This window comes from Corapipo altera, unplaced genomic scaffold, assembly GCF_003945725.1.
Source record: "Corapipo altera isolate COAL_440 unplaced genomic scaffold, ASM394572v1 45, whole genome shotgun sequence".
Taxonomy (NCBI): Eukaryota; Metazoa; Chordata; class Aves; order Passeriformes; family Pipridae; genus Corapipo; species Corapipo altera.
Genome location: NW_020884877.1, coordinates 23550326 through 23577468, shown reverse-complemented (window position 1 = coordinate 23577468; position 27143 = coordinate 23550326). Strand labels below are relative to the sequence as shown.

Below are 27143 nucleotides of genomic sequence, written 5' to 3'. Positions count from 1 at the left end.
CTTATGAGCAAGATCTTATTTTCATGCAAATGACCTTGGTAAGTGAGAATAAGGAACTTGAGAAAAAAACACCTTGAATAGAAGACACCAGTGGAATTGTTTTTCAACTGAGCATTTTCAGTGTAGGCCTTTATGTTTCAGATAAGACATTTATTGCGAGGCAATGAATTAAAGTGAATCACTATTGATAGTAATGCCTTGTCATAATAAATTCAACCTCTTAGATATGTGTCATGAGGTATTCTTCCGAGTCCTCACTGAGTGTGCCAAGGTTAGTAGATGGCCAGAGGGAAACTGGGGGCATAGACCGTGTGTTATCATCATCATCATCATCTTACTTCTACAAGCATCCCACTCTGTGGGATTTCATTAACTAGCATTAGCATTAATAGAGTCAGTGTTAACCTGCTATGCTCAGGTAATCTTGAATAATGGATTCCCTCTACCTGTGTGAATTGTGATGGGAGCATGTTGTTAGTTCCTTGGGGCATTCCCAGCCTGCCACTGAGGAAACCTAAGTGAGGTGTTCCCTGTATGTATGGTATGAAATTTGGCCCCACTGAGCCAGTGGAAGAAGTCCATTGCCTTTGAAACATCAGAATTTCACTCACGCACATAAATTCCTTTTTATCTCATTTCACAGTATTTACCTACTGCCCTGGGAGACTGCAGGTCCCGTGGCCTGTGTGAGACTTTTCAGCAGTATCATAATACAAAATGTATCTACATGTAAACATTTCAATTTATTTTGTGTCTAAGAACAGGGAAATGCTGTGATATCTTTACATTTTCCACACCATGGTGCCTGATCTACTACAAATGATAGGTATTTCTGAAGCATTTTGATTTGGATATGCATGTGTGCATACATATATATTTTGGTATGTGTTTGCTGGTGCAGTTTTATCTTTTAATGACGTAGATAGGGATATATATTTTAAAGATATTGTAAGGATATAAATTAGGGTGGCTTTTGAAGTGTTCACTGAAAGTATTTGCCAGAAATGCTGTTTTCTTGCATAACGTACATTGTAATGCTTTTCCTGTTAAAAAAAAGGAAAAAATGGAGCAAATTTTGTGTAAGTAAATACATTCCTTTTCACCCCTAAGTGTATCGCTGTCAGCTGATATAATGGGTTTCTCACCAGAATTGAGGCAGATGAGTGGGCTCCAAATCCTGAAGGGAGGCAGACAGCACAGCTATTTTGTTTTTAGATTTCAAATGGTTTTGAGGGCCTGCCATGAGATGAGGAGAAGTCGTGGGCTGTGATGGTTGTTAAATTACAGAGTGCGTTTTTTGGCAGCCCAGCAGAACCCGAGCTGGGCAGGAATTCATTACACCCAGGATGCAGAGAGCGCAGGGCCGGCGCAGCGCGGGATGGCCGCAGCTCCCAGCCAACAAGCACTGTGCCGGGCATTTCCCAGAGCCCATCATCCCGGCCTTCTGGCGGCTCTGCAGCTCGGTTACTGATGGCCCATCAGCTGGGGGTCATGGCAGCAGCAGAGGACCGCAAGCTGTGATTCAAGGAGTGCACTGTTAGGCACCCGTAGCTGGCTGCTCCCAGCCAAGAGTGGCACATTAGCTCCACCACACACATTATGATAGTGCCAGCAAACTGGTCAGTGCCTAACTGGGATATGCTGCAGCCTACGGAGTGGCTGAGGGCTGCAGCACACAACATATGGAGATTATTTCCTGAATTTATGCAGCACATGTTTTCCTATAAATTAAATTCAGAGAAAATGTGTATCATAATAGGGTGATGCTTACAACAGCCTTCCCTGTTATGAATTGCAATGACCTCTCTCAGCTCGCTGGGTGCCCAGCAAAATGGCTTCATGGAGTTGGAAACAATAGTGTATGTGGTGTCAGGGTTTGAACACCTGACCAAAAGGCTCTCTAACTAAAAGCAGGGCCTCCTTTTTGTGTTTGTTTTTTTATCTCATTCACTGCTTCTCTTATTCTTCTCTCCAGAAACTGCCCAGTTTCCTCCTGAAGTGCTGAGCTGTCAGGAAGGTGGGCAGATGCCCAGGTGTCTGCTCCGTAATGAACTGAGTGCTGCCCTTGCTGAGGTGCTGCTGGACAGCAAGGGCAGCTCTGGATGTGGCAGCAGCCCCACTTCATGGATGAGGGTGGTGCCAAAACAGCAGGACAGGGCTCTTTAAACAGAATAATGAACAAAGCATGTCCCTTCTGTGTCCCTGGACTGAGGAGCCCAAGTCATTTTCTAGGCAAATATTTGATGTTTTGTTGCCTGAGGCTGGAGTAAAATCATCTCTTCCTTTTCCCTGGGCATACTGAAGCAGTTGAAGGAAAAATATAGTAGAGACAGTCATTATAACTACCTTCCTAAAGCACGAAAAATATGTTATGTTCCTTACAACTCTGTGTGTGAAATCTTTAGCAGAGGAAATGTGGGAGCAGAGCAAACTGGAAACTCATAATTAAAATATAAATATATACATGTGTGTCTATGTGTGTGTGTGTGTGTGTGTGTGTATAAAAATATATATAGAAAAGCAATGGGTACCAGACATCAAAACAATCTGGGGTTTGCTTTGGGGCAGAGCACTGTGGAGTCAGTACAGACTAATAGGGTGTTCTCAGCTGTGGTGAGGGACTTGCTTTTTCATTTGCGGCTGATTACAGGCTAATAGGATTTCAAAGATTTCTGGGAGGGAACAGTTCACATCCTGTTGCATTCGAGGGTTTTTTTTTTGATGTTTCATTTATCATGCTGATACCTACCCTCAGAATACATTTTATTACTCTCCTGTTTAGCTTCTTGAACTGAATTTTCCCCTTTGGTCCCTTGCTGCTGTCTAATTGGCAGTTTTCAAGTCATTTGGGACTTTCTGAAAGATCCTAATCAGCCTTTTGTGTGATAGAAGAGAATGGATCATTTGAATTAAAAATAACGTTGTGAATCTTTTTAGGTTTAGTCCTCTCTTCTTTGGCTTTCACTAATACATGCATGATGTGGCTTGTACCTTTATGTTTTCTCAATGAAAATTAACAATTTGAAAGCAACTCATGGGAACAACCATTACAGCTGAATTTTGTCAGTACAGACTACTTCTGTGACTGACCTTCTCTGTTTAGTGCCAGTAGTAGCCCTAGTTATTTTTCTTTAGCAGCTCACATGTTGGGAACACACACTTAGCCTGTAAATATGGATTCAGGAGGAAAATGAATACAGCAGTGTTCAAAGCAGCCAAAAGCTTAGAAATAATGTTCTGCTGTGACTTTTCCAAACTGACATCTTGATGCTGGGATTATAAATGAAACCATTGTTCCGGCAAAGGCCAAGACTAATAGAAAGCCTTTATTACCGGTCCATTGGCTAATTCTGCTTGTCTAACCCCTTTGGATGGACACAGTGTCAGAAAACATAGTCACAGAGGTTGCTTTGTGTGAGATTTGGCCTGCTGCATGATTACATGGGGGCACAAAGATATCTCAATGACAAGTGTTCTTTGACTAAAATTTGTAAAGTCATTTTCTTTCCCTAGGCCTTGGAAAGGAGTGAACTGATTTTTAATCTACTACTTCTATGAGTGATATTTGCTTTGTGTCCTATCACCTTTCTATTCAGCTGTTCTCCCGTTCCAAGCAGGTAAATCTCTGCTTAGAAGAAATTGTTTCTTCTGCTGAGCCTCGGTGCGGTTGACAGCTGTCATATACAAGCACTATACTTGAATACATGTCTTTAGAGCTAGACAGTCTTAAAGGGCTTTAATCTTTTGTCTTTGCACATACAGGGAATGCCTAGGAGCCAGAGACCCTTACTGCGGCTGGGACAGCAAGCAGAAGCGATGCACCACCATTGAGGACAGCTCCAACATGAGCCTGTGGACTCAAAATATTACTGAATGCCCAGTAAGTGGAAGGAGTGGAAATATTTTATATATACTGATATGTGTGTGTGTCTGTGTGTATGTGTAGAAGGGAGAGGGAAAGCGAGTGTGTGGCAGCCTGAAGAGGACTGACTGTCGTGAAGGCAGTGGCACACAGCACAGCCTCCTGTTTGGAACAGAGAGACCCCAAATGTATTTGTTTGCTCCAAAAGATGGATCCCAAAGCAAGCATTCAGTCCTCCTCATGTTCCCCCATGCCTTGAATGAAAAAGAATGGATCATGCTGTTGGGTTACTGCTGAGAACCACGTAAGCCCCAGCTGAAACTCGAGCCTTTTCAGGGCTGCTCCACTATCTGCCCAATCTCCTTGGCTTCCCTGCAGGTTGAGAAAACAAGAATTTAGTTAACTTTCCTCTCGGATCCCTGAGCTGGGCCCAGTAGAGAACACTGGTGAAAAAGTGTTGTACTTGGAGGAAGAGCCATCTAGGCAGCAGCAGAGAAATTATTGCATGGATGCTTTGAAGAGGGAACAAAAGGATACAGTGTCTGCTAGAGAAATTAAGGGAAGAGGGGAGTGTAACGAGGAGGGGGGTATTAGAAAGACAGTGTTGGGTTCACTTCAGCAGACCGAAGACCAAATCTACATGATATTGCAAAGAGATGGCCTTCTTTCCTTTCCCTGGTCTCCATGAGATGCATGAAGGGAAAAAAAGCGTCTCTGCTTGAGCCAGTTTGAGTTGGCTCTCCAGCTCACTTCCCAGCCACCCACCCTCCTCTGATGACAATATCCAGTTCCTGGCTGTGATCCCCAGAAGCTGTTTAGCCAAATATAATTCCTACTGCTTGAACTGTACCTGCAAGGTGGCTGGGGAGAAAAACCAGTCTTGTTAAATAAATTGAGAGTGAGGGAGAAATTCTCATTAATGTTAATCATTATTTTCTAATGTCAGTTAGCATGTTAATACTGCTAAGTCTGGTAGATAGAGAGAGGGGACTGGATGGGTTATATCTTCAGTATGCTATTTCTATCTGGAGGTGCTGGGATGTTTATTCCCCTTATCTTCCTTACTTCTCAGATATTTTCCCAGGAAATATTAGTCATTACTTCAATCCATCCTCAGCTTGGCAGGTTTAAGTTTTTCACTGCTGGATTCAGAGGCTTGTGTGTTTATAACCCTCCTGTGTTGAACTGGGATGCAGTGCTTCTTGATTGCCCATGCTGTTATCTCGTCCTGCTTAGCGCCTGTGTCTGTTGATAGGTGTGTGAGGTGTTAATCCTCTAGTTTGAACATGTCTGCTGTGGTGCACACTAGGGAACATGCTACTCCAGATCATTGTTTCAAGGTCAAAAAATTCCAGCACAGAATATTCAGGAGCTTTGGCTGTTCCTGGGGTGCTAGTTTTACATTTGTTTTAGCATTTCCATTGTAGATTATTTTCCTTGTAGGTGCTCTCATTCTGTTACATATATAAGCCTTGTGCTTTTCGACTGACAGGCTGCCAAGCTGTTTAAAATCCACACGCAAGTGCTTTCTTTTTTGTTCACCTCTTCCTCTCACTGGAATGAATTCACCAGTGATGTGGAGTGGGATGGTTCATTTAAGCACCTACATCAGCAATATCCAAGTATTTCCTTGTATTCAGTGCAGGATAAAGGTCACGGTCAACAGAGGCAAAGGTCTAGGACAGCATATGCAGGTGACCACTGGAAAGGGAGGGGAATACAGTGCTGAATTTCACTTCTGCAAAAGACCTGTCTGGGAATTTAGTTGGAAGAGTTACTGTCATAAGAAGTCCTGGCTTTTCTCACCCCACTTTTCTGGGCTGAGCACCAGGCGCTCAGCTGTGCTGGTACAGCTGTATGTGAGATCACAGTCTTGTGAAATGGTGTAGATAAAAAGCACCCCTCCCAAATAAACTTTTCCTAACCCAGATAATGTCAGTGAGTTCTTCTGCAGCCTAGCCCACAAACAGATGTCCTGGCACAGCTGAGAGACTGGCATGCAGCAACTTTTAAAGCCAGAACTGGTAAATTATTGAATTATATCCTACATGGGCCAGGCATTTGTGTGAGTCAATCACAACACTAACACAACTTGACTGCTGCTCTTGTGCAAACAGGCTTGTTCAGAGCTAGTCTGAACATCTTTTTACAGTACTACATTGTGCCACAGATTCCCTGTCTCCAGCTTTAATATTAAGGGACTTTAGATAGAGGATTAATCATGTAGTGTTAATATAATACCTTGGGCAATAGGTAATATATGTTATTACCAGGTAACACCCAGAATCTACTTGAGGTCATTACTAAGGTTGCAATGTCAACCATTTTAATATTAAAAAAAAATAGCACACAAATTCCACAAATTGCATGGCTCTTCCATTTATGTGCACATGTTGTATCAGGCGGTTTTGAATGACTTTTCATGGGAATTGCAAAGAGGTAGCACAAAGTCATAAAGTTCAGTTCCTTGCTCTGGACACTAGTTTGCTTCAAGGAAAATGTGGACATTCTTTTCTCCTAGATTTGATTTTATAAATGGTTGAAGTAGTTTGACTGAAACTTTGCAAAAATTTTCAGCCTTCATCAAACAGCCAATGTGGAAACTTCCAGACAAAGTCATTAAAGCTTTGAAAAATTATAAGTGGTTGATATCTGAATGCTAAGATAAAGAACAGATGAAATGAAAGAATAAGGAACGCTTCTAGTCTTACCTGTAATATCAGAATAAACATGGAAAATATCCTGGTAGCAGGGATTAGGAATGACCAGTGTGAATTTTCAGATCATGCATTTGAGCCTTTAGACTGTACAAGGAAGAAAGGAAAAGGTGAGGCCTTTGGTGTGAGTATGACAGCTTATAAAAGACAAGCATTCCAGAATTGGCAATATTGTCAGATGAGAGAAGGGCATTTGATCAGATGTGTTTTTAAAGATGTCCACTCCGTCTGATAGCACTCTGTTGGCTACAAAGGACTTGCCTTGTAAAGCTATTCCTGAAAAAGATCAATGCCTGTGGCTTTTCATCCCACTTCCCAAGTTTGCTCTTTTGAAGATATTTTTGTGGATTTAAAGATGGAATAATAATCCATACGTAATTTCTTAAGTATAAAAACTTCCTGTACTCAGAATGTGACATGTCTATAAATCTCAACATTTTGGTTATGGCTACTTATGTGTTTAATTTTTGGGTTGTTTCCCAGTATCACTTATGAGCCAATAACTATTTGTCAGCTATTTTTTTTTTTTTAATTGAAGCCACGGGCCATATCATACCATTGATTTCTGAACAGAACTCCCTGCTGGAATCAACAAGGCTTTCCAGCTCAAAAATGAATAGAAATGATCCAATATTTGGATTATGACTTTTGTAAGGCAGGAGGAAAAAGGAGATAAAAATCTAGTATTAAGTATCTCAAAGTAGTTCTTTTGGTTTCCCACCCCCCACCACCAACTTCCCATCCCCAGCTTATAGCAACCCAACTGTATTGATTTTTAAACAGTGTTTAAAACAGCAAATTCAACAACAACAAAACTCAGTGTTCTCCTCCCTGGGCATCTTGCCTTGTAACCTGCAGCCCAGGGCAAATTTTTACAACAACATGATAATCTATTGCAAACAAAGGCTTACAGTAGATGCCTGAAACCCCCCAACTGCAGCCTGAGGAGCGCAATATCAAATCTAAATTACTTCCATGCCACTGCTGCATGTTTTTGATGCTGCTGTAGATGGGTGAGAGGGGAAGATGACAGCCCACAGAGGTACATTCTGAGTGTTTAACATAGTGCCAAACTCAGAGAATAAGCACAGAGCAGCATGTTTCAGAGGGTGAGTGTTGGAAAGCACTACTCCCGTGGTTGCAGTTGTCTCCCTGTGTGGCTCCTGAGCAGCCTCACAGCCTCTCCATGGCTCGGTTTACTTGTCTGTAAAGCAGGAGGATCTGAGGCAGCCCAAGGGGCTGATCCTGCTGACAACAGAGCTGAGTGAAGCATGCACACTGGGGTTTGTCAGAGGCAGCTGGCTCAGATTTGGGGCCAGGGCTGTTGACCAGGGCTCCAGCCTCTTCCTTCCTTCACCCTTCATTGTGTGTGACACCAAGGCCAAATCCAGTGTTGCGTTTGCCAGTAGTTTTACCAAAGCTGCTTAGCATCCCACCACCCCGTGGGTGACACCGCAGGGACGGACCACTTGCAGGCAACCAGCTTCTGTGCCATCCATCTGCAAGGTGCAGCAATTTGGGACATGGGGTGGGAAGGATGGAGGGAGCCACCAGGGCAGAGTCCATCACGGTGCTGTACGCAAGGGAATAGGCAGGGCCAGTACCGATCTCTTTCTGCCTCATGTTTCTCAAGTCAGGAGCAGAGATGATGCCAGGTCAGGAGTGTTTAGGGCAGCTTTCAAGACATGGTCCTGGGCTGCTGGATTTTGCAGTAGTGGTGGAGTGGGCACAAGAAGGCAGTGGTGGCCAGGTGTGATCCCAGGAGGACACCATGCATCCTCTCCAGCCAGCATTGGGGGTGAGGGTCTCAGCAGCTTACTCCCTCAGCCCTCAGCTTAGGGCTCACCTAGGAGCACTGGTTAGAAAAAGGCACAGGGGAGCAAGCTCTGACACTGTCTCCTGGAAGGTCTTCACCAGTCCTGGGCTGAAATAGTTCTGTTTCTCTTGCTTTTTGTCTACCAGGACTGCAGAGAAAGCAGGAAGCTCAAGTCCCAACCTGTTCAGGGCTATACAGGCATGAAGCAAAGGGCAGAGGAAACAGCAGCATGGTCTGGTCTTGAGATGAATTCTTGCTTTTTAGATCATTGTGATCCTCAGCATTAATGCTTGTCACCACCATCTCCTTTGCTTTCTGTCCTTTATCCATTTGGCCATTTAGGCTACAGCTCTGTTTAGAAAGGGATCCAGTTCTTACTCTGTGTTTGGACAGGGCCAAACTCAGTGAGGCCTGGTCTCAGCTGGTCACTATGGTTATATGAATGCTAACTCAGAAAACACTCTGCAGGAAGCACTGCAGAGGCTGGAGCATAATGAGTGGGGATGATCAGCACTGGCTGTGTGTTTGAAAGGCTGAAGCTGTGCAGTGTGGGACAGGGAGCACGGTGGTTTTATGGTGTGGCAGATGGATGCTTGCTCCTGGTGTGGTGCTGACTGGGTCGGCTCAGTGCCTGTGTGCACATGTTAGGTATGTGGCGTGGAATTTGGAGGGTAAATATTGATGTGGCATTGTCTGAAAACAACCCTCTGTTTTCAATCCTGCTCGCAAGCACAGACAGCTCCCATCTAAACTGCATCCTTATTCCCCCCCGGCAGCTTTGTTTGGCATTTCTATTGTGGGCTTGTCTCCAGAAATGTAAACCTGCTATTAATGACTTTTTTTTCTCTTAAAATTAGGTGAAAAACCTGACAACAAATGGAAGGTTGGGGCCTTGGTCCCCATGGCAACTGTGTGAGCATTCGGATGGGGACAGCACAGGCTCCTGTATGTGTAGGTCACGTTCATGTGACAGCCCTCGTCCTCGCTGTGGAGGTCGTGCTTGTGAAGGGGCCAGGATTGAGGTCGCAAATTGTTCAAGGTACCTCAGTGTTCTTTGTGCTTTTTAGGAAGGAAACAAGAGTTGTGCCTGTCCACAGCTTAGCTCCTTCCCTGCGTTTTTGTGACCATGTTGTTGTATGCCAGCCAAAGTGAGGTATGTGAGATCCAGCTTGAAGTCAACGTAAAATGGAGGAGGAGCCCAAGGGCTCTGGGAGAAGGGCCCTCAGCCAAGGCTCTTGGAAGATGAGCACCCAAAATTACCATACACATTAACCTTCCCTACACTGTACCTTGGTTTCCCTCCCTGTGCAGTGAGTAGTGACCCCTCAGGAGGAGGTGAATAAGGCAGAGGTAGTTGTTACCCAACTGAACAGCAATAGGCTAGAAACATCAATAAGCTCATAATTTTTCAGAGTTTGGGTTTCACGGCTGCATTTCCAAAAGCAAGCAGAGCTCCTTCAGAGTAACGCTTGTAAAGACAGGGCCTAACTTAGCTCTGAGCAAGGCTTGTTTGCCCTGTTCTGCAAGTCTGTGAACTGTCTGCAGCATGCTGGCCAGGTGAAAGCAACACATCATCGCCTGGCAGTGAGCTGCGCTCGGGAGGCGTGTCTGCTGGAGGACAGCACTGCACCAGCACATGCAGCTCAGCTCCTGCTGAAGTGCTGCCTGTCCACAGAAGTCTGAAGCAAATGCTTGAGCAGTATGGAAGCTAAATGTCCTCCTCTTGGGTGCCCAAACATAGCCATGGTGTTTGTCTGTGTTACTTTACCGCCCTCAGACTACATCATGTCATGACTCAAGGAAAGACGATGCAACAGTGTAAGCACTATTTAACCAGGGTGGGGACAGCTAGTATTTTGGTAAATATTGGGTCAATACAGTTTTTATCTACTTTATCTTCTCCATAAACATTCATTCCATTACGGACAGCTGTCTCTTGACTCATCCCTGGAGATCAGTGCTGGTCTTGGCACCAAAAATTCAGCAATACTCATGTTTTAATTGGCGTATCTCCTTCCAGTTGTGGGCTGTGCTGCCCAAAAGGTGTGCAGTCATTCCTGTCCCTGTGCTGCCAATGTGGGCTGAGCGGAGCTTTCCCCAGGCAGGCTTTTTATGTCAGTGGCAAATGGGAAACATGCCAGTGGGATGGGTTTCTCAGCACTGCTCTGGTGGCAAAAAAGGCAGAAACAGCTTCTAAGAAGGGGATGAAAAACAGATTATTCAATCTTGAGAGATAGGAAAACAGCATGGTTTGAAAAATAGGGACATCTGGTCATCCTACATCCGCCTCAGCCCTCAAATTTCCTTTAATTGACTTCATATGGCATTGAGATTTCTTTCTGCAAAGAGGGAGCAGGATGTTTTAAAGATGAGTTCTATTAGAAAGCTGGAGATCTCAAAGCGGAAGGTGTCTTATTTCTGTTAAAAATCCTGAAACACAAATATACTGAGAACTGTTGGGTTTTTGAGGATTTTTAGTAGAAATTACTTGCCTTTTTGCAGCAATAACAGCAACCTTCCATTTCATGTTTTTCTTTTCATAATTTTACACATAATCTTTCTTTTGGGTTAAGAAGTGGGGAGGTAGTAGGTGGGTTAAAACTTGGCAGAATAATATGGAATAGTAGGATTTTTATATAAGTGAGTTTCTTGTTCTTTGACCTTGTTTGGGGTGGGAGAGGGGAAGGGAAGCAGGGAGAGGGATAAGAGAACAAGAGGAGGGGAGAAAGATCTATCAGGGTTCTGAAATAAAGCTGCCAAGAACAGGCAAGAGTTGATAACAAATACAAAAAGTGTGAAGGGCAATGTCGGTTTTAACTTTCATCCTCTGCCCTGATTGGTGCTATGCCAGAAAATATTTCTTGCCAGCAGTGTTAGTTCAGTAAATGCTTTGAAAATTAACATCTGTTTTCAAGTTTAACTTTCAAGATTCAGAGAGCACCTGAGTTGTTTTCTGACTAGACTTTTTAGAAAGGTTTTTTTTTATGAAAGAACACACCCCAAAAAAGATATTTTTTGGCTTAAGGCAGTGAAGTGTCAAGATTAGGCAGTTTTATAAGACAGAGCATTACCACTGGCTCCATATGAAATGAAACCTGCAGCACAGAAGAGATGAGATACAGTTCTTCCTCTCCTGCTTCAAGGTTCAGTGCTGCCAAATCAGAGGAAGGTGAGCTTTAATAGATGGAAGATTTAAAAGATGAAAATGTTGGCTTCTGTGTCAGCACGTTTGAGTCACCACACGGCAGCAGCGTCGCCGGCACGTGCTCAGCCCGTTGCAGGCACGAGGCACGGAGTGTTTGCCAACATCTCTGTCGCTGAGGTGTGAACTAAGGGGTTTTACATCATATTTGCTTCAGGCTGTGTTACCACTCTTCAGCAGAGATGTGATCACTCATTAAACCATGAAACTCGATCCTGCCTCTGAGCTCTTAATTGCCTCTGGTTTCTACAGATTTAAGGTCACACTACAGTGACGTCTGCAGGCGCCCATGAAAGCTAGAAGCAATTATTGTTACTTTTAATGAAATTTGAGATTTCCACTTAATAGGATTCAATGCTGAAGGCTCTAGGAAAACACAAAATATTATGAGGTTTGTGATAAAACCATGAAAGCTGGCAGTGGTATTGCTGTAAGAGATTTAAAGCATCAGTACTTACTGAATTAGCAGAGGCTAGGTATTTTACATCCTTTGGCACAACTGGCATTCATGATTCTCAAAACCTGCACTTTTTGTGCAGAAGAGTTCAGGAGACACAAATTTGGGATCAGCCATTGACTCAGAAGAGCTGAGTTATGAGACATTGGAGAGGTGATGAGGGAATAGTCAGTGAAAGTTATACTAGCCACACTGTTGCCTGACAAATCGTAGGAGGCATTTGCAGAATCATTCAGCATTGTCTTCATTCTCTTTCTTTACAGTTCTTAGAGACTTCAAAGGGAAGAAAAGTTAGACCAGTGCTAAGCACTTTTGAAACTCCCTTTTCTAAATCTCCTCTGATATAAAGTCTGGTTGAAATGAATAGTCTTATGTGTTTTGCTGTATAAAGCATGGCATGATAAGGGAGACTGTTGGATGACCCCATACTCTGTTTTCTCTCACCCTTTTTTGTTAGAAATGGCGCTTGGACACCCTGGTCTTCCTGGGCCCCATGCAGCACCTCTTGTGGGATTGGCTTCCAGGTCCGCCAGCGATCCTGCAGCAATCCTGCTCCACGGTATGGGGGCAGGGTCTGCGTTGGACAGAGCAGGGAAGAAAGGTAAGAGTTGTCCACAACACTGTGAGTTCAGTTCTGTGGTTGTAATGGTGGCAGCTGGGAGTGGTGACTCTTACGTGACTGCAGATTAAGGTGCTTGGCTGAATGCGCCGAGCGGAAGGAGTTCCAGAGCCTGGGAGGGATAAGGTTGCTTACATGCATGGCCACTCTTTTTCAATGAGCCCGTGAACATCAGAGACTTCAGAACTGGCTTCACTATCAAGCAGGACCTCCATAAGTATTCCTGTGCCCCCAACAGGGGGCTGCCCTCTTCACCTGAAGGAGAAGCTGTGCCTGCTGTTAGCAGAGTTTACAGATGCAGTTGCACTCTTCTGATCTGTCCTGGAAGTGGCAGCTGAGTATGTGCAGCTTTTAATTGCCAGTTGCACCACTCCCAAGTCTCTATTACTTGATGATGCTGGTACACCAAAAGAAGTTCAAGGCAAAATATAGCTTAACTCACAGATTCAATCTTGAGTTTTGCAGGGTATGGCATCAGAAAAACCTTTTTTCCCCTCTAAACTAAGACAATTTCATGCAAAATTACAAAAAAACAATACTTTTTGAACCTACAGAACCATTTGCACTATAACACTTCTTCAAGCTTGACCCCTCATGAAACACATGCTTCAAGGCACTCCAACTTGTTTCCAGGTTTGACATTTTATTAAAGGCCACCTCTGCTTGGCAATAGGCTGTTGCTTGTCCCTTGAGTGGTCACTAAGACATGTCTGCATTTCTCAGAATACAAAGAGCAATTCATTTAACTTTCTTGTTTCAAGACATTTTAATGTTCGATTTGATTTGTGTCCATTCACAATGGTCCTTTTTGGGTATAAAGATTACATCAGAGTCAATTGCAGTCCTGTGTGATTCAATTTGAGAACAATATTGATTAAAACTGTGAACAAAATTAAAGTTACTTTTGACACAGGAACATGAAATAGCATTCAATTAGGACCTGCTTTTAGACGCATACAGCATCTAGTTCAGCTCTATTTGCAAACTCTAGTTTCCTAGGGTCCGAGGAGCAGTAAAAGCTAGACTGTGTGAAGAGAAGATTGTCAGCTGTTTAGCACTTGCCATTAGTGACAGATCACTGTTGAGTCGTTCTCCCACTAGTCATTCCATTTACCATCTATACTCTCTGTGACACTTGGGCTTCAGTTTATGAACTCTGTTGTGGATTCAGTGTTTGTGGAAAAGTTTTGAGACTAGAGCACTTTAAAACACCTGATCTTGACCGTTTACTCCAACTATCTCCCTGAGCTCAGCCTGGTTATCCACTCTCATTCTGTGCAAAGGCTACAGTTCTCTCCACAAGCAGGAATATTGCTAATCTGGCGGTGTGTCAGCCTCTGCTGGCTCTCTCTGCATGCATCAGTTGTGCCCAGATGCAGTGTGCAGTCTTGTGTCCTGCACCATTTTGTTCCTTGTGGATGTGCTGATGTGGATGTTTTTTGAGCAATGCACTTTCTTCTTTCAGATTCTGTAATGAGAACAGTCCATGTCCATTACCAATTTTTTGGTCTTCATGGGGACCTTGGAATAAATGTAGCGTTAACTGTGGTGGAGGGATTCATTCAAGGCAGAGGTCCTGTGAAAACGGAAATACATGTCCAGGCTGTGCTGTGGTATGTATTGTTTATTGACATTGCATAAAGGGTACCTATTGACAACCAGCATCTAGAAACTTGGTATTAACTCCTCTCTCCGTCTTGGTTTTATTTCTTAAGCTAGAAGAAAATGCTGTCCTCGGCTTTTGCTGAAATGTACTTGGAAGCAGAGAGGTGGCAGATTTAGGGACAGACTGGAGTACGGAGGATTTCCTTAGGCCTCTGTGGGCTTAGATTTTATGGCCTTTACCTGAAAGCACTATACATGTTTTTTTTCTTCTGTCCCACTCCCAAGAATGATCTGTTGAGTCAAGGAGGCCACACACACATCCAAATTGAGTCGCACTGTCATACTTGAATAAACAGGTCCAACACGTAGTTCACCCATCAGTGACACAATGGCTACCCATTTGCTCTCTTTACTTTCCCTTTCCTATTCTGGCAGGAGTTTCATGCAGCTCTTTTAATTAGTTTTGTGGAGTTTCCTTTCAGAGCAAGCAGACTTGATCTGACACTTCCCATCTCTTCACAAGCTGTGTGACATTTACTCTAGAATCACGAGGTCCGGAAGCATTATTTCTTCCCCTCTGCCAGAAGAGAGAGATTTATTCATTTATTTTAAATCAAGAACACAATGTTCGTCACTGGAATTCCTCCCACTAGTGGTGAGAATTGTAAAACCCCCAAATCACCCCATCCCTATACACCAAGGATGGTAAATGGTTCATAACCCTCACTAGAGAGTTCAAAAAGCCAATCAAACAAAAATAGCTGTAGAAAGAGATAATCTAAACCCATATTAAAAATCAAAAATAAACTTTTCAAGGAATAAACCTTACTGACATTTTGTCCTCATAGGGCTCCTCTAGGCTGACCTGAGAGCAGCATCTCAGGGTCACAGCAGAAAACTTGTTGGCTGTTACTGTTATCTACCGCCTGAATTATTCTCCTGCCCATAATGTACCAAGCTGTCAAAGCCCCACAGGACTTAGAGTCAGCAAATGAATACAAACCTGAGGGAGACATAAAAATAGCAAGCATAGTTTATCCTTGAGGTCCACCTGAAGCTATGCACCACCACTACTTCCATAGTTACCACATTTTGTGGTGTGCCCAGCACTGGCTTGTGCCTGTGAGGTCAGATAGGGTGGATGGGGATTGTTTTAGATCCAGAAGATACCCCCTTATTCTCTGAAGTGTACATAAATCTCTGCCAGGTAGGCTCATGCTGTTTAATAAGTAAGGAGAGAGTGGTTTTCCTTCTTGACAGGAATATAAGACCTGCAACCCAGAGAGCTGCCCAGAGGTGCGCAGGAACACACCCTGGACCCCCTGGATGCCTGTGAACATCACCCAGAACGGTGCCCGCCAGGAGCAGCGCTTCCGCTACACGTGTCGTGCCCAGCTGTCGGACCCCCACGAGCTGCAGTTTGGGAGGAAGAAAACCGAGAGTCGTTTCTGCCCCAATGATGGCTCAGCAGTGTGTGATACTGACTGTACGTCCTGCCAGCTCTAGGGACCACAGGGCAAGCCTAATTCGGTTGTGGGAGGGGGGTCCTCTCAGGACAACACAAACCTGACTGTGTCTGAAGCAGTACAGCTAGTGTCACCTGTACGACCGGTGTCATTGCAGAATGGCAGGGATGGAGAGAGCCCTGTGACATAGAGATACACAGTTATGAGCTCTGTGCTTATGGCAGTGTATAGATTTGTTCTTGCTGCCCCAAAGAGAACAGGTAAGTAATGCAGTTGTAAAGAAGGGAAGCTGTTCTACAGGACAGTGTGCCTTTTCTTTCTCTCTTGGGCTTCCCTTGCACCCAGCCTCTCAGGTTGGTCCCTGCATTACTGCTGTGATGCAAGGCAGTGTCTTGAAGGCACAGCCTGGACTCCCAGTTTTCTGCCCAGAAAGGTCATTTATCAAGGTGATCAGTAGACTCAGTTTGTGTGTGTGCAAATTTCTTTTTGTGTTCTCCATGAAACAAAACTCTTGCTAAGGGCTTTCAACAGAAACTATTTCACAGGGCACATAAATCCTGATTTTATTCATGAGCTGAGCTGCTTTTCAAAAGCCCAGCTTTTGATTAATTTGATTAATTTGTGATCTCACGGTGTCTTGTTTATTTTCCTTGAAGCTCTTGTTGATGACCTCCTCAAGACTGGTAAGACCTCTGCACGGATTATCAATGGGGGCTGGTCCTTTTGGGGGGCCTGGTCTTCCTGTTCCAGGGACTGTGAGCTGGGCTTTAGGATCAGGAAGAGAACATGCACAAACCCTGAACCTAAAAATGGTGGCTTGCCCTGTGTGGGGTCAGCGATGGAGTACCAAGACTGCAATCCACATCCCTGCCCAGGTAACCATGAACATCTTCCTGCATGAAATTCAGAGGAGTTTTTCCCAAATCTTAATGGTAGAGCAACAAAACAACAAAATCAGTATTTCTAAGCTACTTTTTTTTTTTTTTTAAATTTGGGGGATTTTCCTTAGTATTTTTAAAACTTTTGTAATGACCCAGATATGTGATCTTTAGCGCTGACTTAGGTTTCACCTCGGCTCAGAGGGTAACACAGCCACATCCTCTAGAGGAAGTAGTAGGGTGGCTTGTAGCAATTTTTTGCTTCAGGAAGGTTTGATGCTCCATCCTGTGGAGGGCATCATGGTGTATCTGCTCCTTGAGGAGGAGACAGGCTTAATAAATGTGGCTTAATACTGTATAGAGATGCTTGATGTGGCGGCTCTTCTTGTGAACACTTGTTTCTTCCCCCTCTCCTGCTTACGTATTGTTCTTGCGATGGGCATCTCCTCTTGACATCAGTTACCATTTCCTGCACAGCCAGCAGGGAGTATTCTTGCCTGGTTTCCTGGTTTTCGAGTTTGTCCTCATGTTTATGTTGCACTCCTTGTCCAGAATAGTAGTAATAGACCACTGACTACTGTATTCTCTCTCACTTATCCTTCTCCTTGCTCTGTAATAACTTATCTATACTAAATTTCAGTGATCTTACACAAATTACCTTGCCTCTTTGCAGTTCTAGCAATTATCCACCTCTGGCAATATAGTTTGTGGCCTACACTTGAAAATGCTCTATTATAGTAGTACTATTATGATTCTAAAATTCAATACAAAGATAAAATTCCAATGCAGAGATGATCAGAACGTGCAGCAAGAGCGTAGCAGGAGTGTCAAATATTGCACTCTATGGCCTATAAAAAGGAAATAACCCTAGTACTATAAAGGCAGCTATTAGTACTATTTTGGAAGCTCTCAGTGGCTTTTCACTAATGTCTGTGCCCTTCTTCTGTGCTGTTTTCTCTCCTTGGACAGTATGATGTTTTACAATCTGTTCTGAGTGCATGATTACTATTTCTCTGTGTCTCCCTCTTTCCCTGCCTCACTCAATGTGTATACAAAAATCCTGGGTTTATCTTGCACTAAGTCATCAGGTTATTATCTTCTAAATTAATGGCATGTCGACCTGTAAACCAGGCAGTATAATGGGTGGGGGGCGGGGGAATCAGGGTTCTTAAGTCCCTCCCTAGTTTTATTATTAACCTCCTATGGAGTTATGCTCAAATCATAAAATGGTTTGGGTTGGAAGGGACCTTTAGAGGTCTTCTAGTCCAATGCCCCTGCAATGAGCAGAGACAATAAATAAAGCCTCTGAGTTTCTGTTTCCTGAAGGCTGAAACTAGAGGACTTCGGGGCCCCACAGAAAGGTGCCGTATTAGGTCCACTTAGGTTCTACAGCACTTTTTTCCCTAGTAAATCTACTGTTGCTGTAAGTGAAGTGTTAGGAGATAGTAGTAGTAATAATAATAATGATAATAATAATAATAATAATAGCAATGCTGTTCTATAAAAAGGGAAGGAATAGAATGGAGTAGACTATTTCAGTGAATATTAGTGACTATCATAAAGAACAGTTACTGTGTTGGCACTTTATTATGCAGAGCCTTTTTCTGCTTAGATTTCATTCTGCATCTGCAGAATGCAATACGTTTGTACTGTCTCTTGATGTAAAGTTTTTCTTGTCAGGCCCTAATGTCCTGGGGAGCAGGAAACTGCTAGCTAGTCTGGGCAGGGTGGGTCTGGAAGGTGAGATACCAGGGTTCTCCAGCTTTGTCACAGTGAGAGGAGTAACCAGTGCCATCTACCTCTCTCTCCTTGCTTTCTGATGTCCTCCAGTGAAAGGTTCCTGGTCTTGCTGGACTCCATGGTCTCACTGCTCAGCAACCTGTGGAGGTGGGCACTACCAGCGCACGCGGACGTGCACCAATCCAGCCCCGTCCAGCGGGGAGGATATCTGCATCGGCCTGCACACTGAGGAGGCCCTCTGCAACACGCACCCCTGCGAAGGTAGCCACTTCTCATCCCTGCTCCACTTGGCTTGGAGAATGGTGGGAGCAAGGCACGTCTGCAAAATGTTTAAAAAGTGTATCAGAAACACCACCAGACACAAGTTTTTCTGTAGGTGTCTGCTGAACCAGGGAAAAAGGAGACATCCCAGTGTTCAACTGCAATGCATCACCTTTCTCTGTGTCTTCTCACTCCTAGCCCATGCTCTGGCATTCTGGTGCCAGTCAGGCAAAATCTTGCCGATGGTCAATCCATTTCAAGTAATTGAAAAAACTGGAGCTTGGTTCTTCAATGTGGAAGCTTACAAGACAAACAAAAGGGGTCATGATGCAGCAATCTGTAAAGTTGCTGCAGGGACAGTCCTTCCTTTTTCTTTTGCAGACAGCAGATGAGCATGTGGTACAACTCAGAGGACAGGGTTTAGTTCTGGGCTGACTTTGCATTACCTTTGTGTCTTTCTGACTCCTGCCATTGGGAACCTCAGCAGAACTCTGTAATTGTTCTAACTTGTGCTGGCTGCTTTACGGGAAGCCATATCAAAACTTGGAGGTCCTGGTGCAACATTGCCCCATCCAGCTCCTTGTATGACTTTAACCAGAGAGCTGATATAGGAGCTTTTAAGACAACTCCTGTGCAGTGCTCCACCAAAGGTTAGTTTAGTCCATATTAAGAAAACTACAGCCTGACAAGTAGGGTATGATGCTTGCACCGGTATTTGTATTGAGAAAATTAAATCCATTAAAGACCCCTGTGTCTTTAATGTGTGTGAGAGAGGCCCAGGCCAGGATCTAGACATCCTTCAGCATCGGAGAAGTTTGATATCTACAAAACACCTTTTTCCTTCTTGGTGACGTTGTCTGTGTGTTTTTCTGGTCTGGATTTCAGGTGGCTGGTCAGAGTGGTCGGAGTGGAGCCTGTGTAATGAAGAGGGCATCCAGTACCGCACCCGCTACTGCGAGGTGCAAAGCCCAGACTCTTCTCAGTGCATCGGGAACAGCACGCAGTACCAAGATTGCCTGTATAATGAAATCCCTGGTATGTACAGTGTCACCGAGGAGGGAGAGGGTGGGCCAGTTCAGGAGAGCAGTTCGTGCCCAAACTGTCAAACTAGGCTGAGATTTTCTTTATTATAAATTAGACTTGGATGATTCTAGAAAAACAAGCAAACAACCAAACATATACATTCCCTTGTGGCAGGCACAGGGTAACTGGCATCCCCTTAGGCAGCTTAATATTTCTTTTAAACGGAATTACCTAGATCTGTAACAAATAACTAGTATGGCTTCACCTGAATTGAAGCTTTTAACTTTGCATAGTTCATCTCAGGCTGGGATATAAAAATTATCTCTGTTCTCCGTATGGGTATGGGCAACAGAAGGTCCTTGATTTCAGGTATCAAAAGAAGCATCCCAAAAGAGTGAAGAATTAAGGTGAGGCAGATGGAGAAAATTTGGGTGTGAAGTAGGGAGATTAATCCAGGGTCTAACAGAGAGACACTGTTGATGTACAGATGGTCATCAGCATATTCCACCCTGTGTTTTCTGGAAATTGAATCTCTCAGGCACATACCTGATATGGGTCTAGACTGAATAATGCCTTTCCATATGTTATTTTTTGGATTACAGTGCCCTGACTTAAAAATCTGAGATTTCTAGGCAATGGTAGTCTTTTTCATGGTTTTCTCAGCTTTCATCTTTCCCCTTAATTGAAGAAGGATCAGGTAACAATACTGGAATTGTCAGGTCTTTGGAGAGGTTTTGTTGCATGTGTTTCAAACTATGAGCTTATAATTCAATTTAGAGAGGCTCTCAGCTTGCCGCAGAACATGTGAACACCTTCTCGTGTCTGGAGCACAGGGGGTTTAATTACTTGAAGAAGTAAAGTGATGGCAAAATGACAACTTCCTCCAATCTTCTTTTCTTTGTTTAGTGATCCTGCCAGCCTCCAGCATTGATGAGAGCACGAACTGTGGAGGTAGGGTACCATTACCTATGTATCTTATTTTTATCTTAACATGGCTTCTTTTCTCCCTGTGCAGTATCAACCAAACCATTAATCTATACAGCTCATATCCCACTGATAGCCTTAATTCCACTGGAGTCTTGCTGTCTGAGTCAGACTGGAGGAATGTATCGCATGTCCACTTGTCAGTTCCAAGATTTTCATTTATTTGAGAGTTTGGGTTGGCCACTGAGAGTCATTAATTACCAGGGAGCAATTGCTTGTCTCTCTCTACCCGTAGGGTAAATGGTTCAGGAGGAAGGAAGGGATATTCCCCATTCCACCACTGTAAGCCTCCAGCTGTTTGAAGGCAGGTGTTTTTAAATAACCTATGAAGATTTCAGTGAACAGGGTCTCAGACAGATCCTTTGCTGATACAGGTTCAGATTAGAGGTTTATACTTGTCCTCCAAGCACTTCCTTTCATTCAAGTTCTCACCTCTCACAGGAACCATGTTTCCTTTCTGAATGTAACTTGGAAGGATCCAGTCATTAGTGTCACTTTTCCGCTGACCTAGGAGCCCCGAGATAAAAATGCAGACTGAAGAAAATGGCAGGTTCCTTTGACGTTTTGAAATGCTAGTTTCACACTAATGGCCATGCCAATTCCTGCTAGCATCACATCCCTGCTTTCCTGAAATCTAGATGATCTGCAGGCTGCCAAAATCTCTTCTCCCTGTAGAGATCATGGCAGAAACAGGCATGCCACCTGTGGCATGGAAATGTGGCCTCTCAGTTTGCGACTGTGGGGAAATCAATGGGATTAATATTTCATCCCCTGCAATGTAGCATTTGGCTTCCTGCACCACTCCTTCTCCCTCAGAGGGTGCAGTGGTTCTACTTCAGTTCCACGCCCCCTTGCTACAGCTTGCACTCCACTGTTGTGCACTGTACCCACATTTCGTTCTTTTACCACCGCCATTGTATTTGCTGTTGCAATCTACATTTTACTATAGCTAATATTATTTATTACTTAGTGTTCTACAATATTTGGCAAAGAAGCCAATCAATAGAAATTCTGTAGATGCATCTCAGAAAATCTGTATTTTCAAAGTGATGAACCAGAAAGCTTCCCCCCTGGCGATTCACAAGCTGAAAACAAAATAATTTGTTTGGTGTTTCCCACCACCCCCCCCCCCCCCCCTTAAGATACAGCTAAAACTCATCTGAAAAATCAGATGGGTGTTTCAAAGGTGAAAGTGAAATGTAAGAGAGCTTTATGTAGTGACTTGCAAATGTGGCAGTGAAATGAAACATTCAGTGCAATATAAGCAAACCTGGGCCAGAGGAGAATGTGGCAACATGTCATGTGTCTTTACTGAGCACAGTTGTGTATTTGGTGTTTTAGCTGTCGAAAGTGATGTAAAGCAGGCAGAGGTTTTTAGAAAGGAAATGTCTTTTTGAAGAAGTCTTGTAACATTTAGTAAGAAATTATAATCTTTCTGCTAGTTTATTTTTTTTTTTTGACCATCATCCAAAACACAATAGAAAGTGGTAATCTTGCAATAGAGTTTTATAGTGTGGTTTGAAAAATAAGTGTAGTTCATCAGTCTAATACATTCTGTATGTTCCTTACTGTAATTATTATTGAAGTGCATTACTTTGCTGTAGAATTCTGTTGGTTTTGTTCTTTTCAAATTCAGGAGAATATTTTTTAACTAAAGATTAGATGAGAACCATTGACTAATGGGCAGAATCTGCTATTTGAAAAGCATATCAGTTAAAATGTAAGATGGCACCAAAAAAATGCACGCCGTGATCAGACTAAGAATGAGCCTCATTTAAAGTCACTCTCTGACTGGGCCCATTTCTCTGCACACAGTCAAGTCAACACAGCAGTCTGTCCAGATGAATTGGCTTTTTAAGTATTACGGGAAATTTACCGCTGCAGTCGCCACCGAGCCGGTGTGGCTGACCCCTGGGACAGCTGCCCCGGGGGGCCAGCAGTCAGCAGCCAGCAGGCACTAGTGCCCCTGTCAGGTCTGTGTGAAAGATGACAGAGCAAAGGCAGAGGAAAGGCAGTAGCGTTTGGAGTCAAATAACTGATTCTTTTTCTGTAGAGTGCCCCTTGCACATAGCTAAATCCAGCAGGGTCATAAACTTTTGCCACCCAAGATTGCCTCTGGTTGCTTCATTGGTGGCTGTAAAGGGTGCTACTGTTTGTTCTGTTGTCAATGGAGATCTGTTGGTGGTTGGTTTTACTGTGGGGTGTGAGACTCTGTGAGGTGAGGAAAGAATGAGGAGTGCTGTTTGACTTTGTCTTCCCCCCACCAGTCAGAGCTGTGAGTGTGTTAGTTACTTCTCAGCACGTGGGATGCACAACTACAGCACCTTCCAGAGCTCACTGCTGGGCTTGGAGGGTGCTGCTGCAATACCACGTGGAGAGATCTCTGGAGGAGGCTTTTACAGTCCAAGAGCTTTTCTGTTTGAAATATTTGCACTGTAGCTACCCTGCTGGCACCTGCCTGCAACTGGCTTCCTATCTCTGCAATTTGTGGAGAAAGCCAACAAAGAAGTGTTTTTCAAGCAGTCCCCCCCTTTCCTTCGGCCACCTTATCGTTCTTGTTCTCCTGAGGACCCCTATTTCACTGTTAGCAGTACAAATACGGCTCAGAGGTAGTGCAGACATGGTCAAGGCAATGCTGCCCCATGAATAAGCAAGAATGCTGAGCACACTTGGATTACAAGGGGGAGGAATGTGTATCTCCCCCACCCCACACACAGTCTCATAGGCATTTTGGGCAGCCAGCTAAAAGGGCTTTCCCCTCCCTTCCTTCCCCTTCAGAGAAACACTGAGCATTTTTATCCCCTTATTTCCATGACATGCACATGCTTTGGAATCCATTAATGTGCATTGTTTGTATGGCTCATTTCTTTAGCTGTCAGCTTAACATAATGTTTAGTTTCAATATCAATAGAGGGGAGAGAGGAGAGACAGGGAGGGAGCTTTGAGAAAACAATGCATGAACCTGTTAAACTGTTCAAGGCAGGGCTGCAGTGGGGGGACTGATTTGCAGGAAGATTATGTCAGTTTATGTTATAACATAAGACTCCAGCTTCAACAGCTTATTAATGTTGATCCCAAGATGTCACTGCTCTGATATGCACCTGTGGTCTTGTTGGGGGAGGAAAAGGGGCTATTCTTTAAAAATAGCATCTCTTGTCATTTCCCTTTCAGGTTTTAGTCTCATCCATCTGATTGCCACTGGGGTCTCCTGTTTCTTTGGCTCTAGCCTCTTAACGTTTGTGATTTACGTGTACTGCCAGCGCTGTCAGAGGCAGTCCCAGGAGTCCACCGTTATCCACCCAACCACTCCCAACCATCTCCATTACAAGGGCAATACAACCCCCAAGAATGAGAAGTACACCCCTATGGAGTTCAAGGTAGGGTACTTGATGAGAAATACCACAAACAGCTTGATACTACCTAAATAAATTCTGTATTTATGTCATGTTTGGAACTGGGTAGGTTTGTGTTTCTGTGCCCAGCTGATGGCATTGTACAGGAGGTTGAAAGGGCATTTAGTTGTACTGTCACAAAGGGGTTAAAAAGCCTCATTACTGCAGTGGGATTTTGTTCTGTTTCACAGTCCTGATGAATGCCAGTCTGGCAAGTACATACCAAGATACTCCAGCCCATTCTGACTATTGAATGTATACAAATTGTCCTCTAAAAAATCAGTAAGAGCTCAGTTCGGTGCATTGTTAGTGCGTGGTAAGAGGAAACGGAGGGGAGGAAGAATAAAAATGGAAACTTCATTAGACAAATAGCTGGGAAAATGTGTGTTGGTAGGATGAGATTTTGGAAATTCTTTGGGAACTGCCAAATTGGAGTGAATGAGAAAGCAGAGAGGGTTTTGCTCCCTCTATCAGTACTGGACAGAACTTACCCCAGGCAGCCGCGCAGAATTTAATGACAGTAGCAGAGTAGGGAGCTGAAGCCTTAGGAGGTGAGCGCTGAAGTGGCATATGCTGTTACCGTGTCTGCTTGCTAAAGAGAACACCACTCATTATCTGAGCAGATAGGACGTGGTGCTGGAGACAATACACTGAGACAGAGGCACGTCGTCATGTTTGAGCATCAGCCTCCTGGTGAAGCGTGGGATCAGAGGAGTGAGCAGTGGGATGGGTGGAGGGGCTTCATGTCACCACAGGAGGAACAACCTGCCTAGGGTCACTTGAACAGTGTGGAGCATTATTTGGGACATGAGCACAAAGCAGAAGGAAGCCCTGCAGCTGCTTATTCCTTCAAACAACTGTGTGCTGTTGACATTTTGATTTTCTGTTTCTGCTGATCTGGCCTGGCTTCTAACTGAGACCCAACAATAAGATCAGTGGTGGGACCATTGCCATAAACTCCCTGGGTGTGGAGGACTGTTTCTGTGTAGGAGTTGTATAATGCTGGGCACAGGATGACTCGATACATGGCCACGATTCGCAGTGTGAGTGTGCATCAGAAATAAGAGCTTGCATCAAATAATTTGAAAAGTGTCAAAGTTGTTTCGCTGTTTTGAAGGAAAACAGTTTGAGCTGGAAAGTAACTGACCAGTTTGGCAATAAGAATGTCGTGAATTCCTTGTGTCAGGCACTGCAGCCTCTCAGAGAATCCTGCTGCCTACAAATGGAGTCTCAAAAACACATTTGCTAGCAGCATAAGGCTACAGTTGCATACAGTTTAATAAGAGTGCAGCATCATCATGCAAGTCAGCATGGATTTGTGGGAAGTAAATCATGTCAAGCAAATTGGATTCCTTTTTTAAATTAAATAAATATTGATCTAGATAGGAGGAAAGCAGCAGACATATTGGGATTTTCAGAGACTTTTAACAAAGTTTCACAGGATGTATTATTCTATACATTCTGCATATATAGGTTCGGTAATAAATTATTAAGACAGCTAAAGAACAGGGATCTGATCCTGGAAGTGTCAAACTATGAGAGCAATCCTTTCAGTTATGTGAGTAGCTATGGCAAGGTCAATAGGAAGACCCAGATTAGAAAGGCTTGCAGGAATAGAGATAAGCAAGAGAATTCTCTTGTTTCTTATATAGCAAACAATGAGGAAAAGGCACAAAATTATTTTTGTGGCCAAAAGCAGGTAGTTACAAGTTGGATTTGTGTTACATTTTCTTCATGATTTGTGTCATGAAGAAAATCATATGTTAATTATCAGATGATACTAAAATAGGCAGAATGGTTACAATTTAGAAGGATGAGGTTGTTCACGGAATGATCTTGATCACTTGGGTAAATGGGTTATGAAATGCACTATGTCTGTGTCAAGTGGTGCAATGAAGTAGAAGTAATAACAAAGCTAAGCAAAGTTTAAAATAGCAGCCGATTAGTTAATGTAGTGTCAGGAGGGAGTTGACCTCTTTGATAGATCCATCTCTGAATACTTGATCTAGTGTATAGTAACAGTGAGCAGCTGCTAGAGTCTTCTTTCAAGGGACATAAAGAGCTTAGGCATTAGATCAAGTTTTGAAAAGTCTGGTTTATTTAAAGGAAGGCATTAGCTAACTGACAGTGTATGAGTTAGGCTGAGGGGAGAAGGGACTTGGACACAAGGAGAGATAGACCAGATGGGGCTTATTTATAGAATGTTAGGAAGTGAAAGAGTTCAAGTGCATAAATCTGCAGTCATTGGACAGACCAAAACTAAATGTTTAGGAGCAAGAGGCTACTTGCTGAGAAGGACTCGAAGGACACTTTCAGAGTGGTGAATGAGATTTACAGAAGGGGTAAAATCTGTTTATCAAGTGAAGACCCCTTTTCCCCATTCCTGTTGAGTATTTCCTTCTGCTCACCTTCTCTATTGCCCCTCCTTTCCTAAACTCTTGACTGAAAATTTCTCATTTCATACTACAAATTTGCCACTCCTCAGTGTTCCCTTGAAGTATATAGCATTAGTGAAGTAAGAGGAAGGCTCTGTGTGCTCTGTGCTGTGTAATTACTTACAGAACTTGTTATGAGCCAGCTTTATATTTAGGAATAACTGGAAGAATTTTCTAAGGATCAGAAGGGAGTTTTTCATGCCTTCAAGGAGCATGTGCAGTTTTATTGGGATGCCACACAATTAACATTCAAATGATGAAGAAGCTAAAATTCCCCTTCCTGAAAATGAGGATTGGACTGAATTTGGATATGAGCCAATCTGAATTTAAAATGTGTATGTATGAAAGAAAGTGGAAACGTGAAATTTCAGATTCTAACTCCAAGTAAGTTTCTATTCAGCAAATAACAAGAAAACCACCCTCAACATTTTTTAGGTAATGAAAGTGAAAGAGTAATTGTAGGTTTGTGTGTGTATCTGTGTGAAAGAGTTAATAAGCCCATGATTAAGGAAAGATATGATACGTAGACTACTTTTCAGTAACAGAAAATGATAATACATAGTGACATGATGGTAGCAGAAGGCTGGCCATATGCACAAGTCTATTATTTTCCATTCTTTGATAATGGAAACAAGCCTTCTGCAACCATCTTTAGTTTGTTTTCATCTTGAAATATCTCTGCTCTT

The 27143-nt window shown here is 43.5% G+C and overlaps 1 protein-coding gene across 2 annotated transcripts in view; it reads left to right on the top strand.

The window, feature by feature from the left end:
* Positions 1 to 27143, top strand: part of SEMA5B (semaphorin 5B) — a 271715-nt gene that overhangs the window by 224480 nt on the left and 20092 nt on the right. For both annotated transcript variants that reach the window (XM_027637198.1, XM_027637199.1), the window contains 10 exons: positions 3763 to 3880; positions 9253 to 9434; positions 12512 to 12655; positions 14139 to 14286; positions 15539 to 15764; positions 16401 to 16619; positions 18453 to 18623; positions 19509 to 19658; positions 20553 to 20597; positions 23802 to 24007. In XM_027637198.1, coding sequence (XP_027492999.1) covers positions 3763 to 3880; positions 9253 to 9434; positions 12512 to 12655; positions 14139 to 14286; positions 15539 to 15764; positions 16401 to 16619; positions 18453 to 18623; positions 19509 to 19658; positions 20553 to 20597; positions 23802 to 24007 — 1609 coding nt within the window. The remainder of the gene's footprint in view (positions 1 to 3762; positions 3881 to 9252; positions 9435 to 12511; positions 12656 to 14138; positions 14287 to 15538; positions 15765 to 16400; positions 16620 to 18452; positions 18624 to 19508; positions 19659 to 20552; positions 20598 to 23801; positions 24008 to 27143) is intronic.